Source organism: Xiphophorus couchianus, chromosome 18, assembly GCF_001444195.1.
Source record: "Xiphophorus couchianus chromosome 18, X_couchianus-1.0, whole genome shotgun sequence".
In the NCBI taxonomy this organism is placed as follows: Eukaryota; Metazoa; Chordata; class Actinopteri; order Cyprinodontiformes; family Poeciliidae; genus Xiphophorus; species Xiphophorus couchianus.
In genome coordinates, this window is record NC_040245.1 from 16,129,753 (window position 1) to 16,146,423 (window position 16,671).

Sequence of the window (16,671 nt, forward strand, 5' to 3'; positions counted from 1 at the left end):
AAAACTTGATTTATTGTTTGAGAAAATGCCAGGTGACAAAATCAGAGCTTGCCAATGAATTATCCTGCCAACATAGGAGTACAGTAGAAGTGTGAAATGGGAGAAGTATGTAAGTGTTGCCATGAGTTAAGTGTCCAGCTAAAGGACTGGCGTGTTGTAAGGGAAAAGCACCCAGGTCACGTCCCACGGTGAGACCTGATTCAGCCTTACTCTGCAGGATAAGTACATGTGTGTGCCTCCATGTGGCAGCAGACGTCACCCCCTCACTCACACCGATTACTGTGTTCCCCTCCTTCTCTCTCTCTCTCTCTCTCTTGCTTTCTCTTCACCTCCATCTCTGCAGTAGCTATCTCTCTCTCTCTCTCTCTTGCTCATTTCTCTCTGTGCCGGCTTTCCGTGCACTTTCTGCTTTCCTACCCTCGCTGCTGGCTCTGCGCCAGCATCCCTCTGTGCCTCATGCATGCTCTCCTCCACCCGTCCTGCAGCTTATGTTTCCCCCAGTGAGGTTTGCTGGCCAGGCTGCTTCTCTAGCTGTTGCTGCTGCTGGAGCACAGGGGGCTACTTGATACTGCACTGTTAAGGCGCTGCTGCCGCCGCTCTGCCTCACGTCTCATTTCTGCCTGTTCCCTCACAGTGTGATTTCTTGGATTTTCAGCCCTCCCGACCAGCGGCAGAGGACAGAGAGGAGGGAGGGGAACAGACAGAGTCTCCTCGTTCTACTACTGCATTGTCCCGCCTGTCTTTTTCTTTTCCCTGGCTGCTGGAGAACAACTGGACAGAGGAGAGCTCTTCTCTTCAGTGCTTCCCATCTCTGCTCATTCCTGGGACAGGGTGCAGGGGAGGAGGAAAGAAGGAGGGACTGCAAACAGGAGTCCAGACTCTTGCTCTTAGCTGCACAGCTCAGTGTCCCACCTTGTTCTAGAGGCACATAAGTCCAACACAAAACCTATCACTGGTGGACAAGAAGGCAGCTTGTCAAGGACATACACTGTGGGCTTACAGAGGAACAGACGGGACCACAGTCAGACAGGCAGGTGGTGTCGGTGTCATGGCGTCAGTGGACAGCACCGGTTTGAGTGTCTCTGGTCGGCTGCGATCAGGGGATCTGCTCCACATTGGTCTTATACTTGTGCTACTGCTTGGTGAGTTGGACCCTACTCCCCTCTAAACATTTAAGTGACATGGTGTTCTTCTTTTCTAGACCTTTTTACTTTACACTAGAATATTATGTTTCTCTTTCTCTGTATTAGTGGGTTCAGATCAAGTTACTCAACCAGTTTGACTTCCCTTAATTGATTAAATCAAACTTGGCAGTCTGTTCTTAACCCCCATAACATTTATTCAGTTTGTTTTGGCCTTGATGAAAGTGGGTGGGAGGTTCACTTTTGTTGTAATGTATAATTCTTCATTATTCTGTGCTCTCATGCTGTGGAAGATGATCAGGACAGCGAGATGAAGAACATAAAACTTTGAGTCTTATCTGAACTTGTACATGCTGGAATTTAGTTGCCGAACTGTATTACCAACTGACTAAAAGGTTATCTTTGTATGTCCTTAATTCACAAGTGCTACCTGGTGAATATAAGAAAAGGGAAGCTAACTTTCAATACGCAGTGGATGACTAAGTGCAATCATATTACTGGTAGTGACGTAGTGGTGCAGTGATGTTCTGAGTTTTTGTTCATCCCCACCCTGATTTTGTTTTACATGTCCACCAGTGACCCCTCATCCCTAAATTTGAGATTTGAGGCAGGGCTTCTAGATCATAAAATATCTTATGATGACCTCATGAGGTAAAAACAGCCTTTAAAGATGGACTGACACAGCTGTGAAAATGAGAAGTTAAACCAGCTCAAACTAGCTGTTCATTTGTTTATGAAGTACTCTTAATTTTGCTGTTCTTAGATATAACAACTGCCTAAAGTCCCTCTCACTTCATAAAAACGCCAAGCCTTCTCAATTTTTGAAAATGTTTCATTAACATTACATCCCTATGCTCTGCTGTCCTACAGCACGTTCTGTTTATTGCAGTGTGAACATAATTTATTCACGTAAGGGTTCTCTTTTTTTTTTTTTTTTTACAAAGTTTCAATGTTGTTGTGTTTTGTGAGAGAGCTAATCGTTTTGCTATTTGGACTTGTTGTACCTTTGTGGCTTTGGTCACATCTGAGAAAGTTGGGTATGAAATAGGACTGACTACTGTGGGATGTTCCATAGCAACCATGTGTCATACCCAGCAGAAGGACATTTTATACCTAGTTTAACAACCTCCAGTTTGATGTTATTTTCTGAATTGTACTCAGAAATGTGTGTGAAATATATGGAAGTATATACATAGTTTGGTTAAAAGATACTTTCACCACCCAACCATCCATTCATATTTTTCCAGTTATCTGAGATCAGGTCGGGTCCCCAGCAACACAGTCTGACTTATTCTGTTATCCCAAGACATTCCCAGGTGAGAAGGAATACATATCTCGTCTTGTGTCTGTCCCACAGTGTCCTCTTAGTGGGATAACCTCATAAGGAACGTGTCCAGGAGGCGTCCTGATAACATGCCTTAAACACTTCAACTAATTATTTCAATGGGAAGGAGCTGTGGTTCTACCTTGAGCTCCCTTCAGGCGATCAAACATCCTTTCCCTAACGCTTGGACCCTTTTTCTCAGACATGTTCACACTTGTACTATATTTTTTATTGCTTTACTCATTTATTTATTACTTTTTACCCATGTAATACAAATAACAGAGGAGTTACTGCAATAACCAAGTATTTTTAGTTTTAATATCTAAACCTAGCTAAGCAAATCTCATTTTCTGAAATGGGATAGAAATTTTTTTTTTTTAGGCTTAGATTTTTGAAAAAGTTTCAAATAATTAGACTGTGTTCATGTGTTTAGTAATATTCTGTCAAACTGTCACAACATTTTATCAGCACTTTGTACGTTTAAGAAAAGTTTTTACTTTTTTACAAAAATAAATTATAAATAAAATATTCCAAATGTTTTTGTATTAAAATAGATTACATTATCAGTATGAGAAGCTACACTATCTATGAGTAGCTAGACGTGTACAGTAAATGTGATCTACTACATGGCGGAGGTCGTTTGTGCAGATATAATATTACACTCTCGTAGTGTGTTGATGCGATGAGTAAATGTGAACTTACCCTGTCCAACACCAGTAGTTCCAATTAAGCGAGTTACTTAGCTGCTGCTGCTGCTGTAATGATTTTGCTCTGTCAGTCATTCATTTTGGTAAACTTCCACATCCATTCCAATTCAGAGACTTCCCTCACACTGTACCACCTCCATTGCCTTTTATTCTCTGTTTGTTTATATTTTTCCTTGTCTTTCTCCCCTTTCCCAACATTCCTATCACTTCTGCCTTTTCTCTCCCTCTCATAGAAGTAATAGTGTCCTCAGCCAGTTCTCTATGGGTTCACTCAGAAATACATTAACCCTTAAGTCTTTGGCCTACTTGAGGAAAAAAAAAACTCACCTTGATATTCAGTGAAGGACACATGCACATACACACAGACAGCTGCATTTCCTCCCACCAGTGATTCACATATTGATGTTTCCCAACTGGGACAAGTAGATACTTGATAGTGGGGCTAAAAATATCAAACATGCCAGGGTATATTACAAATGTGCACAAGCTCATAACTGTGAATATATGTACTGCCTGTTCACACACATGCAAGTACGATCAGACATACTGTACTGATGATGTAAGTCTAAAGGTGATATCAGCACAGACTCTGAATAAGGCAGGAGAGTGCGGCAAAGAGAAAGGGAACAAGGAGATAAATGATAGTGAAAGAGCTCTGAAGCAACAGGGGCATGAAATCTATTTCTGAAGGGGTGGCACGCTTTTCACATATGTAAACGATAATGCTTCCACTTGATGATAAGGAAGAACTTATGTAAGACTTAAAAATTAGACTTTCGCTTGGTTTCTGATAGGTTTTCCCTCAAATGAAATTGTTTTTATTAATCATTTTGATTTCAAATCTGCTCCCAAGTCCTTTGCAAATAATTACTCCAAATGGAGAATTGCTCACAGCACATTTTAAAAGTGAGATCAGCTGCTAAGGCCTTTTTAGTCATCTAAAATCACTGACTTTAACTTCTCAGTATAATCTTCACCTTTTGTTTGTTAACAATAATTTCAAAATCCTTATTTTGCGATATTCACAGGTATTGTTTCTTAGGCTACATGCTACAAAGTAGAACATGCACAGTGTAAACAGGTATTTTGTAATAATAAAACTCTAAGTGTGCTTTCAAACAAAAAATAGACAATACACACCATATTTAAGGTAAATTAATTATATATTGACAAAATAATTTTTAGTAGTAACATTCATAAATCACACAGATTCCATTCATGAATAGAAGAGGAATCCCAAAAATCAATACCAATATGATAATTTAAAACATGTTATACAAGTTTATGCACAGGATGAAAAGACATCCAGACAACATGTTCTCTAAACATGTCCAAGTGCAACGTGATGCTGCACAGTTCAGTGTCGAGGACAGCATTTATAAATAGATCCATGAGAGTAGGAGAGACATCTGAGAAACAATCTGTCATACCAAAACCAACATAACATATCTGGCAAGACTTGAATGCCAAAAGAGTTCACCCAGCGCTTTTGGAAATTAGAGAAAAAAAACCCAAAAGCTAAACACCACAGTACCATAGGACATCAGCATAAATTTGTTTGCAGTTAATTCCTATTTCGGGGATTCTGATTGCTCATTTTTATGTCACTCCTGCAAGTTAGCATAATACACACCTTGACAAAAAGGTGGTCAGTATTCCCTCCAGCAATCCACGTCTATAGCAGCAAAAGTGGATTCCACATTTTCTGCTCTCAATAGGCAAGCTCTTTGAAGTTTCCACCATTATGGGAGAGGATGTTTGGATTTTGTGATTTCATTGCAGCTGTTGAACAAGTTCACATTAAGGGTGTTAAACAACACATCTTCACAGTAAGCTGTAAACATATCTTCTTTGGTGTGGTTTTCACTTCTAAGAGTGTATTTTGATTTTCTCTTTGAATTTAATCAGCTTATTATCTCATGTCATATTGTCTTCATTTTATGACTGTTAATTTAATTCTTGTTTAGTTTGTCACTGTGCAAAGCAGTTTGGGATGTACATTTTTCAGAAGTGTGAAATATTATGACCTGTGTTTTAAAAAAAGTTTATTTAAATCTAAACATTTAATATTACTTTGAGGATTTGTTGGAATAAAAGTTTCTGGTGAGTTGGTTGCTAGACCCTGGTTAGTATTACTTTTAGATAAAGAAATGTAGGTTGTGAAAAAATGTGACTCAATCTAAAACATTTAAAAATGTAGTACACAATGTGGGGTTTTTATACTCCAATAGCGATTCATACTTCCTTTTTTTTCTTCTACGGTTAAGTTTAGTACTAATCAAACTCTATCTTTAGGTATTGTTCTCTGAATGTTGTATTCCTGTTTGTCGTTCAGGTGCTTGGGGAGTTGGTGGACTGGAGGTTTCCACGGGTAAAGTTTCCTCAATAGAAGCAATGAATGGCTCCACAGTTCTGCTGCCCTGCACTTACTCATCTTGCATTGGCATCAAAAACCTCTACTTCAACTGGAAATACAATGACAATGGAACATTTTTAAAGGTATAACTAAAGATTATATGTACGTACAACCACTCAAAGTAAAAACTGCTTTTAAACTGAGACAGAACTGAAACTACAGGCCTGTTTTCGGCAAACACGTGAAAGTTGATTGCCTTTGAAATGTTTTCACTTCCTTTTACCACTTCTCTATGTTGTTTCTGCCTTACAACTAAATGTAGAACTGAACTTGGCTTTGACTAGACCAGGCCTTTAAAACATAGTACTCCATTTTGTTTTTTTGTTTTTTTTCTTTGCCTTCAAAAATATGGATATATTTACTACCATCAATAATCCTTTAAATTTTAACCTCATGTTCTAGATCTCAGTTATGTAATAATCACCACAACCTAATGCCACAACCAGACATGTCAAAATAAAATTCTTTTACTGGGGAATTAGTTAGTGCCACATGAGTTATTGTCCTTTTTTTAATTTTGAGCTCTGTTTATTGCAGTGGCTGTCTTGAAGGTACCTTTTTAAAATGCCAAGCAATACGTAGTAAATCATTTCAAACCCTTTTTTTGCATATAATGTGACACTTATTCTATATAAATCATCTGACGAACAATCTATTTGCTCAATCTCATTTCTCAAGTCCAAACATCCTTAAAGCAGAAGTGTCCAAAGTAAATCCATAAAGACTGGTATCCTGCATGTTTTAGTTCTCTCCTTGCTTCAACACCCTGGCCGTACTGAGACAACTAAAACATGGCGGATACCGGCCCTTGCAGACAGACTTTGGACGTCCCGGCATTAAAGTAATATTTTGATGATCCACATTGTAATTAATTTTCAACATTTAATCCTCTCACACCTAACACTAATAGTAATAAATATGATTTACCCAAAATAAAGTTCAGCCTATGTTGTGCTTGTATGTTTACATCTTGTATCATTAGCTGAAGACTAGAGATTACAAGAAAACAATCACAACAACAGACAAAGACATGATTATTTATTTTGTCATCACATGGATACACACAGAGTAGTTTTGATATTTGAGAAGACATAGTGTTTTTATACAGAAAATAAAATTATTGTTTTTTAAAGTTATGGTTCCCCTTTTGTCCGTTTTGCGATCTGAGAGTCCAGCCTGTCTATACCTGTGACATGTTCAAATCTTTCTAAAAGAACATTGTGATTGACTGTGTCAAAAGCAACACTGAGACCTAACAAGCAATTTTTAACATTTCTCTTCCAACAAATGTATTTGTTTATCATTGACTTGGACACGATAATTGTCATTTTATACAAGGGGAATATTTTTGAAATGATTTACCATGCCCTTTTTGTTGCATCACAAAAACAGGCATTTTAAAATACCTGTTTATACTTTTAAGTATTTCTTTAACCAGAATTCATGTTTAAGTTTTAAGTTGTAATATGCAAGAAACAATGCCAAGAAAACTTTAATTTTTTACAGTACTTGGAAATAAAGTGGATAACCCATGCTTTTTGTCTAAGTAGATGTTTATGTGTACAGTTGTGTGAAGCAGAGATTCCCACGGAGAAAGTGGAGCCAAAGGTCCATGTTTTCCATGAACGTGTTGAGTTTGTTGGCTCCTCAAAGACAAACAACATCTCTATCTTGTTGTGGAACATAACTTTTGAGGATGAAGGAGAATACACCTGTTTTGCCAGAAACCCAAAAGAGAAGAATCGCAACCACAGTGCTATCTTCACGCTTATAGTGGTCGACCAAAGTATGTGAAACATGTAGTGAGGTGCATACACCTGGAACACATAAATAAAGTTGTATCTATGACTTATAGAGTTAACGCCATTCTTTCTCTTGCTCTTTACAGTGAAGGAGGTCGACAATACATTGACAGTCATTATTGTCTCAGTTCTGGGTGGAGTCATTGGTTTAGTTATCCTCATCATGGTAATAAAGGCAGTGGTCCTTCATGTTCTACACAAGGGTAATGAGAAGACGTGAGTATGACACTAGCGTAGAGTCCACTACTTTGCAAAACTACACTTTTGCATGTTGTCACATTACTACCTCAAACTTGATTTTTCAGTTTATTTTCTTGTGGGTTTATATCTGGCTAACACAAAGTAGCACCTAATTAAAAGAAGGAAGAAGAAAAATAAAAAGTTTTCAAAGGTATTGTGCATATATTCAGCACATGAGCCAATCCTTTGTAGTCCCACTGTTTAACTTTAATTGTAGTTGCAAGTCTTTTGCCTTTTTCCCCTCGGGCAGCTGCACCAAGGCCTAAAAGTTTGCCTTTTGTCTTTTGTCTCTGCCAGCTTTGCACATGTAGATTTCTTTTTAGAAAAAACCTCAAACACTGTGAAATAGAATGGAGAGTGTCTCCAACCATCCATCGGTTGTCTCCTGCTGATCTGGGGCCGGATCACAGAGGCAGCAGCCTAAGCAGAGAAAGGCTGCTGCCTCTCATCCTAAGCATCAGCCGGGGAATCCTGAGGCGTTCACTGACCAGCAGAGAAATATAGTCCCTCAAGCATGTTCTGGGTCTTCCTACCTCGGGCAGCTGCATCGAGGCCTAATAGTTTTCATATACATGGATTGGCTGTTCTTTCTCTACACCATGCATCGCCCCGACTGGGCCGCTCTAACACCTACATTAGTTTTTAACTATCCATTGTGGTTTCAGCAGTATGTCTTTTGTCATTGTCTGCTAGTAGGTGAACCCATGTTGTCCCTGTTCCAAGTGTTTCAGAGTGCTAACCAAACTTTATGTCAGGATCTTGGGTTCTTAGAGTTGTTTTGGGTTTTGTAGTTTCTGTGATCTTTAGTTGCTTTTCTTGATTAAATCAGCCATGTTTCTATTTATATTTGGTTCAGTCCTGTCCAGATGATTCTAGTTTTATTAGGTGTCTTTCTTGTGTAGTCCTTTCTTAGTTTACTTTTATGTTTCTTATGTTTAGTCATTCTTTAATGTTAGATTAAATTCCTAGTCCCCAATGTGCCTTCCCTCACTCCCCTGTGTCACTTCCTCTTCTCTGACTCCCTTCACACCTGCAACCCATTAGCTCATCATTAATTTATTCTATCTCTACCTTCCTAGTCGTTGTTTTCAATGCAAAAGAAAAAGAATAAAGCCTTAATATCATGCTTGTCTTTTAACTTTTGCTTCTTTCTCTCTTCTGTAGTAAAGAGTGCCTGGTGAGCTCCTCAGGGAACGACAATACAGAAAATGGACTTTCAGGAGCCAAAGCTGACAACAAAGCTACACCAAAGGCTTAAGTGTAATGTAATGATTGTATGTTTGTAAATATGTTAGAGGATTATACATGCTGAAAGAAAAATGCTCTTATCAATGGACTGTTTTATCCTACTAGAATCTAAATAATGCAACTTCTGAATATCTATTTTAAATTGTGCTTGAGATTTGGGTAGTGTAGACTGTGCAAGAAGCTGGATCACTCTGTATCTATTGTGAAAGCCCAATAGGCACACAGTGTGCTGCCTGTTCTATAACTCATCTGTATATTAATGAATCCAAAGTTTGAGAGGTTTTAGTTATGGTTGTCTGTAATTGTAGAATTGCCCATTCCATTACTACTTTTATCCACTACATCTTAAGCTAGTAATCTGTTTAAATTATCATCATTTATATTATCACATCATAGCCACAGACATGGATTAAACTGTTAGTTTGAATTTATACCTTTTAATTGAAATTCATACTTGAATCCAGACAAAACTAACCAACACAGTCCACAAATCTGCTGGTGTTTAATCTATAAGTCATAAATAAGAAGAAACCTTTCTCAATCATTAGCAAAAATAATAAAATGAAGCGATACATGTACATTACTGCCATAAATGTTGTTAGCATTAACAACTTGATATTTTGCAACTGACTGAGAGTTTGAAACCATAACTTACTGTGCCAGTGAGTAATGGGGCAACTGCACATTTCTCTTTGGTTTTTCATGTTTACAACCAGGGGCAGGCGAGATCCACATTGATTTGCTTCACTAATGAGAGTGAAAGATTGACAGTATATCTGGCTAATCACTGTGGACAGCTCTTCTCGTGGGACAGAATGATCCAGTTGAGCACAGCTTTTAAGGTTTTGGTTTGGATAAACACTGGTGCCTGTTCTGCTTTTGCTCCCTCTGCTGATGGGAGGATAAAACTCATTAGCATCATCAAATTCCCCAAACCCTCCAAGACAATCCTGAGAGTACCATGCTCCCCATAAAGACGAATGAATTTAATCCTGCTGCTTCTAATACTCAATGCAATTTTGGCATGTGTGCATTTTGTATATTCTCACATGAGCGTATGCTGCACCATTACACACCAACAATAGTTTGTGCCTCATTTAGCATTTCCAAAACCGGCTTAATTGCTGAAATAAACACTTTACACTAATATAGGGTTATTTAAATTGTGAGAAGTCACTTATCCCCCATTTCTGTAAAACATCAGCCTATTGGAGGAGTGTCAGATGTTATTTTGGTTAGTTGATCTACATTTTTTCAGTCTGGATTCCAGCTTTAACCCTCAAAGAAAACCTAAACAAAACATCTTTAAAATACATTGCACAGCAGAAATTATTATTGAAATTCCAGTAAAAAGAAGGTCACTGAAAAACAATCTTAAAACTATCAAGTCATACAGTTTAAACATAGTTATTGTTCCCATTTCATGGAGAAGTTATATAAACTTTTTTTATGTTCTGAAAGGAATTTATAATCATACCACAGGGCCTGTGGGTGGTTTACTAAGAAAAAATAACATTCTATTTAGAGTTGACGCATTAACAGAAGCAAGATAGTATCTGGTGTCCATGAGAGTATGTGGTACCTGATGTGCACCAGATACTTTCTCGTTCGCACCAGATAGGGGAGCCCCAGTAGGAGCTTCTTAAAGAGACAGAAGCCAATTTCAAGGTGTCAGATTGTAAAGTCAAATTTCTTTTAAGTCATGTTTGATATATACAGCATTTTTATAACAACTGAAGGTAACACATTTACTTGATTGTGCTATAAAATGTTACTATATGCCTGGAGAGTACATAATAAAAGACAATAACAGAATAGAGAAAATTTGGGCTACAACTGTCACCATAAATACTAAATTATTTTTGTACAGTTTCACTGATTGGAGTAAATGTAAATAAGCATAAGCACAGGCGGGTGAGTTGGAGAAGAAAGCAATTACACTTTTCAGTTTTGCAAGTTTTTAGTTTTTTATTATCCAGCTTGAAAATTGTTTTATTTTTATAAATAATTTTGGTAGAGTGACATGTAATCTATAAATATAGTAAGAATGCAATAACCAAAGTACATGATGCACTTTCTGTATATTATTTAAATCAGAGGAGGTGGCTCCACTGTAGGCTACATCAAAACTTGGTATACGTTTGACAAAAGTCTTGTAGTAGAGTGGCTGTCCTCTCTTAGTTTACTGGGTGTGAAATTTTAGTCATTCAATGTTTACAGTATTTACACAAAAATTTGAAACACTGTCTAATCACTTTTATTAATAACAAAAAATAACAAGTACAATGTATCCTCTTCTAAAAAATAATACAACATATTGGTAGTTAAGGTTTATTGTTTTTACAATTTGATTTTGATAGACACAATTAAGCAAAAATATTGAAGAACTATTTTTCATATTTTATACCAGTTCCACAGTAGTTATTCAGCTAATTATGTTATCTTAGTTTGGCTTTCTGCTTTGGTAGCGACCCTGGAGTACGTTGCTTAACAGACCCGGGTCTTGTAACGTGAGTGATAGGCGTCACCACTTTTGTTCCTGGAAACAGAAATGATTCATTTAGCCATATTTTTCTTTCATGTAGGCAACAGAAAAATGTAGAAACTTTAATTTAGCTAGCTGACTGTCAGTGCACAGATGGGAGAATGGCAGTGCTGTGATACTTTATGCACCATAAAGTCATTTTAAGGACCCTAAACCATAAGAACAGTATGATGGATAATTTTAGTAGTTATGAAACTTTCACTTTTTGAAAAACTAGATATAGTTTGATATTCATATACAGCCCATGTTTCTAGCATATTCCACATTTCAGAGTAGTCAGTAAGTTTCATTGGTCAGTTACTTTAAAGTTTGGGCACTGAACATCACAAGAGGTTTCCTTTTAGGTTGTAATTATTATGTAATTAGTATCCAGTAAAATTGTAAACTTTTAGCAACTTTTGATGCTAAGTAGTTTGAAAAGTAAAAAACACAGAAATGCAAAAATGCATGCTGGAGCATGTCTTCGTAAAGTAATATTGACAAAAGTCCTATGAAACTGTACAGTCAATAAAATCTCCATTTCCCCCATTTCAAGGTTACCATAGCAAAACATTGTGTTGAAAGAATTTAGGAAACCAGAGAATCTATTTTTTTCTTTCAGATTTACAGCTTGAGGTCACTGCTCTGCAGCAGGCAGACTTGACCTGCTGAACACACATTCAAAACTTCAGCAACTGAAGGTCACACGCATACAGAAATCCATCCACACAAAGACTTGCATGCTCCTAGCCACTTTAATTCTACAAGATTGTAGACCGGCCTTTCAAAGAAAAAAATCATGCACTTTATTAAAGCAAAATGCAACTTTGTACAAAGTTATAAATGATGTTTATAATTTTTCCCCACATTGTATTATTTGATTTGATCATTTTGAATTCTTCATTTGTACCAGTTTTTTGCTCTCTTTTATGAGAGTGCCGCTCTTGCTTTCAATGGAAGCAATAAGGCAGACATCAGATTATGCAATAACCTGTTGTAAGGCACTTTATTGATGTGTCTGGACAGCCAGGCAGAGCTCTGTCTGTCCTCGGCATATCTCATTGCACCAATGTGTATATCGATACCACACAAATGCATTTTCATCTAATGTTCTGGTATTAGCATCAAATAGCTTGATTGATTTGTGCTAGATAAAGGAAACTGCATTCCATTTACACTTAGCATTAAATTCACTGTGCAGATTTAAAATCTGCAATTAGCCTCAAAGCCATAACAAGTTATAAAAACAAACCTTCTCATTGTTTCTTTATTGTGGAATTGGCATGAATTAAGATCTAATTGAACTGTGCTTCATGTACAGCTGCCAAGTAAATGGCTTCAAAAGAACTGATGAAAATCTGAGCTCATATACTTACATACTTTAACGCCACACAAAGCAGCCAATGTCCTGCTCTTGATATTATGAATGGATTGCAATTATCTGTTTCACTTATCAGAAGCCCATGTTGCTGAAGCAGTTAGCATTATTAATATCCAACTCAGTCTTGTAGTACGCCATTGACAAGATCCTGTTTGGCAATGTGCAATGCTGTATATTAAGAGGACTTTTTGTTGTGAATGTCTTGAGGAGACAGATGTGTTCACTTGAATACCATCTGGATAAATGTGTCTCTTACTTTCCTAAATTAGTTCAGGCAATCAGATTTCATTCAGCAACTGCATGCAACACAAATGCTTCAAGCACACGAGACGCGACAGGGTTAAACAAAAATGGTTTGGATTATCCCTCACTTGGCAGTTTTAAGTGCAAACTGTCTTTAGGTTGGAATTATTTTGCTTGGTGTAAATGGAAAGGAGAATGGTTGATATTCCTGAAGCAGTGATTAGTTGGATGTAACCAAATACTGCAAAAATTGTGCAGTTCTGTATGTAACAGTGTCCTTAATATGCTCTAAAATGTGAATGTTATGGATGTAGCGATGCTCTACTGACACACATACTAACATCCAGGCACAATTGTAAAACCCTTCCTTTACAGATCCCTCAAAAAATAAGGTGCATATCTACTTCCAATGTCTTCGTGCAGGTGAAAGCAATACTGGGGAGTTGGTGTGTTTGTTAGTGTTAGTTTACCCGATATGTCTTAACCTCTCATTAGCATTATGGATACAGTACTTGTTTTCACAAAAAAATACTGTTGTTCTATTTTTTATTTCATTTAGGGTTTCTGCAAGTTAAGGATTCTTGCTAGTGCAAAATGTAATTGTTGGATAAAATAAGGGGTAAAACAAAGAGCAAGTGAAAGCAGTAATGTGAGCACAAATTTAGAAAATAACTTAACAATTTCAGACTTGTAAAAAATAATCTGGATTTATTTATTTTTTTACTTTCTAAGGATCAAAATTCAGATTATTAAATTTGAAACTGTTGTGACCTGCCGAAACCCTGTAATCTTTAACCTTCATTGTGTGTCTTCTCGAATGAAGACTACTGGCTCCAGAAAACATGACCAAAATCTGCCCGTTATTCTGGACTTGTTTGTTTCATGTACACAATAATATTTTTATAGTGGTGCTCGGATTTAGCCAGACAAAATTACGCGCCTTGCTTTAAAATTAGTTCTGATTGTCAAAGAGCAGCCTCTATGTCTGTGGACTTTGTATCAACCTCCACGCTAATATAAGCAAAGTTATTTTGTTTTCTCATCCTGTTTTTGTATTCATGTTGGTACTTTGAGGTGTTTTCTCTTCTCCTCTGAGAAACATCTGCTCTGACAACAGCATAACTCTGTATGTCAACGACCTCCTCATATTGACTGCTGCAGTCCAGATAGTATTTGTTCAAAATTCCACCTCTGCAGTGGTGTAACAGAGCACAGAAAAAAAAGGAAAAAAAAAAAAACGATTGCCACCTCGTGGCAGAAAAATGCATAACATATCTCCCCTGAACGGCAAGCCAATGTGATATGCCAGGTGCATTTAGTGTATCTCAATTTGCAAAATTAGGATTGCAGCATGTAAAAAAGCGGTCATTTATAGTGCAAGCTGAAATATATGTTTAATTATCTATGTGATAAGATCACTGACTACTTCCACCACACTACACAGATATCCACAGTGTTGCATTTATTGCTATTGCTTTGTGTAATAATTCGAGTTAGAGCAAAAGACCCATTACTTTTTTATAATAAATTAAAGGAATATTCATATTTAATAAGTTTAAAAAGATGTCTAAGTTTACAGAAAATCCATTTAATAATACAGACATCAGTTTCTGCAAATGTTGGACAATTGGCAAACTGCTGCCATTTGACAGCTAAGAGTGAGAAATGAAAATTTGTAGACACCCTGGGGTCAGTGTCATGAGTTCTGAGTGGCCACTATAATTCCTTAGGGTTAGTATTGCTCTTACTGCCAGAGCAGCTGAAACTCGTACTGCCAGTCCAAGAGTCTCACGTCTGCTGTTGTTGCATCACTATTCCTACAACACAACTCTCAAACTACGTAGTTAAAAACCCACAGTAACACTGTCAGCTTCCGTATTGTATTACAAATATTGCTCAGTACAAACTGCTGCAGTATGAGCAGGTGAAAGTCTCACTGCCACGCCGAACATCAGACGTCTAATTCTCTGCCTCCCACATTCCAGTCCAGAGCTGCAACGGTTTGTGAGTTAATCCCTTGGTGAATTGCAGGAAAAAAGGAAACTGCCAAATATTTTAATTTGTGTTTTAAAACTTTGAGAAAATTAAGAAAAATATATTTTTCACGGTTTAGTAATGTCACTTTTATTTGTGACTCTTCCACAAACCTATTTATTATATAAGGGTGAAAATATTTAGTAATGTCTATTCTGTTTTGATAAGCTGTAATTGGCATTTTAGTCTGTTTTTGGACATTTAAAAGACCAAAAAGAGTAAGAAAAAGGTAAATAAATAGTACAGTAGTTGTACGTTGCAACTCTATTCCACAAAGATTAAAAGATTAAATCATTGATCTAATTATGGTTTAAAACATAATAACAATTTGCTCTTGCTTTAAGAGTATCATAAATGGAAAAGAAAAATATTAACTTTAGTAAAAAATAATAATAATAATACTGATAATAATAATAACAAAAGGAGAAACACACAGACCAAGGCAAGCTAGCTCAATGTATAAAAAAACAAGCACATGCTTAAACTGACCAATTCCCCTTTTCAGACAGCAGCTCTAAATTTTGGACTTCTTTAAAATCTTTTACATATCTATCTGAAGACAACAGTTTCATATATTCACAAGAGACCAAACACCTTGTAGAAATGTTAGAACTTAGGTGTATAGCTTGAAAATTGTTCATAGTTTAACACATGTAAGCAAAGCAAATCTGCAACTCTGTACCTCTGGGTCAACTTTCCTGTGAATGTTCAGCTGTTTGTCTTTGTGACCATGTTGCTCATGCTCCCTTCATGACTATGCACCTCAGCGTTTTGACTTTAAAGTAATACAAGCTGAAAATTATAATAAAAACTAAATATAATAATAAAACACTCTGGAGTAAAGTGTGGCTTTATTTTGTGTGATTTTCTTTTCAGTCTCTACTTTTTTCATGAGGTTATTGGAAAAAGAAATCAAAGTAAAGAGGATTTACAGCATATATTCCAAATATGTTGGTTTTCTTCTTGCAAACAGCTTTAAAAAGGTGTGTATGTAACCATAATAAGATTCTTGCAACAGCACAAATGTAGGAGTACAATTGTACGGTGACATCAGCTTTTTTATTCTGTGCCCTACGATTATGTTCTCAATTCATAAAGACCAACTCTTTCACAGTGAAAAGCAGAGCTATTTGTTAAGAAATAGCTTTACTTTTTTCCAACAGTAATCATTGAACAAAGCTGCCGGTCTAATTTGTTTATTGGAATTGTGCACCTGATCAGTTTGTTTTGGCTATTTCCTTACAGTTTACTTTTTCCTAAAATGCTTCAGAACTTGTGACTTTAATTATTGCAGAAAAAAAGTAAATTCCTCTACAGATTTGTGTACAATTGGCTGTACACAAATTTGTACATACTTCTTAAAGTTGTAACAATTTTTATACAAAAAAATGTTTTACATATTTGTTGAAAATGTCAGTATACCATTACAGTATGAGACAGATATTCTGTGAAAGAATTGAGCTCCTTCGTTAGCATGTTGAGCAGTGAGCACATAGGATGATTGACAACACTAAGGCCATTCTAATGGCTCTGATTGGTTGTTTTTGGTTGACAGTGGTGCATTTCTGCAGACGGCAATAGTATCTCAAGGAAGAGGTGGAGGAAACTGC

General features: G+C 36.7%; 1 protein-coding gene across 1 annotated transcript; it reads left to right on the forward strand.

Moving 5' to 3' along the window:
• The first annotated feature begins 355 nt into the window (after positions 1-355).
• scn4ba (sodium channel, voltage-gated, type IV, beta a) lies at positions 356-15,892 on the forward strand. The gene is made up of 5 exons (XM_028044929.1): positions 356-1,142; positions 5,509-5,672; positions 7,156-7,375; positions 7,478-7,607; positions 8,796-15,892. The coding sequence occupies exons 1-5, from the start codon at positions 1,049-1,051 to the stop codon at positions 8,887-8,889; spliced, it is 702 nt and encodes a 233-aa protein (XP_027900730.1). The 5' UTR covers positions 356-1,048; the 3' UTR covers positions 8,890-15,892.
• Positions 15,893-16,671: the final 779 nt, after the last annotated feature.

What these genes read in the sequence shown, in the direction of transcription:
- scn4ba (XM_028044929.1), top strand. Translation starts at nt 1,049, where the DNA reads ATGGCGTCAGTGGACAGCACCGGTTTGAGTGTCTCTGGTCGGCTGCGA. An exon ending in TATACTTGTGCTACTGCTTG is followed by an intron (nt 1,143 to 5,508) that starts GTGAGTTGGACC and finishes TTTGTCGTTCAG; the next exon opens with GTGCTTGGGGAGTTGGTGGA. An exon ending in GCTTATAGTGGTCGACCAAA is followed by an intron (nt 7,376 to 7,477) that starts GTATGTGAAACA and finishes TGCTCTTTACAG; the next exon opens with TGAAGGAGGTCGACAATACA.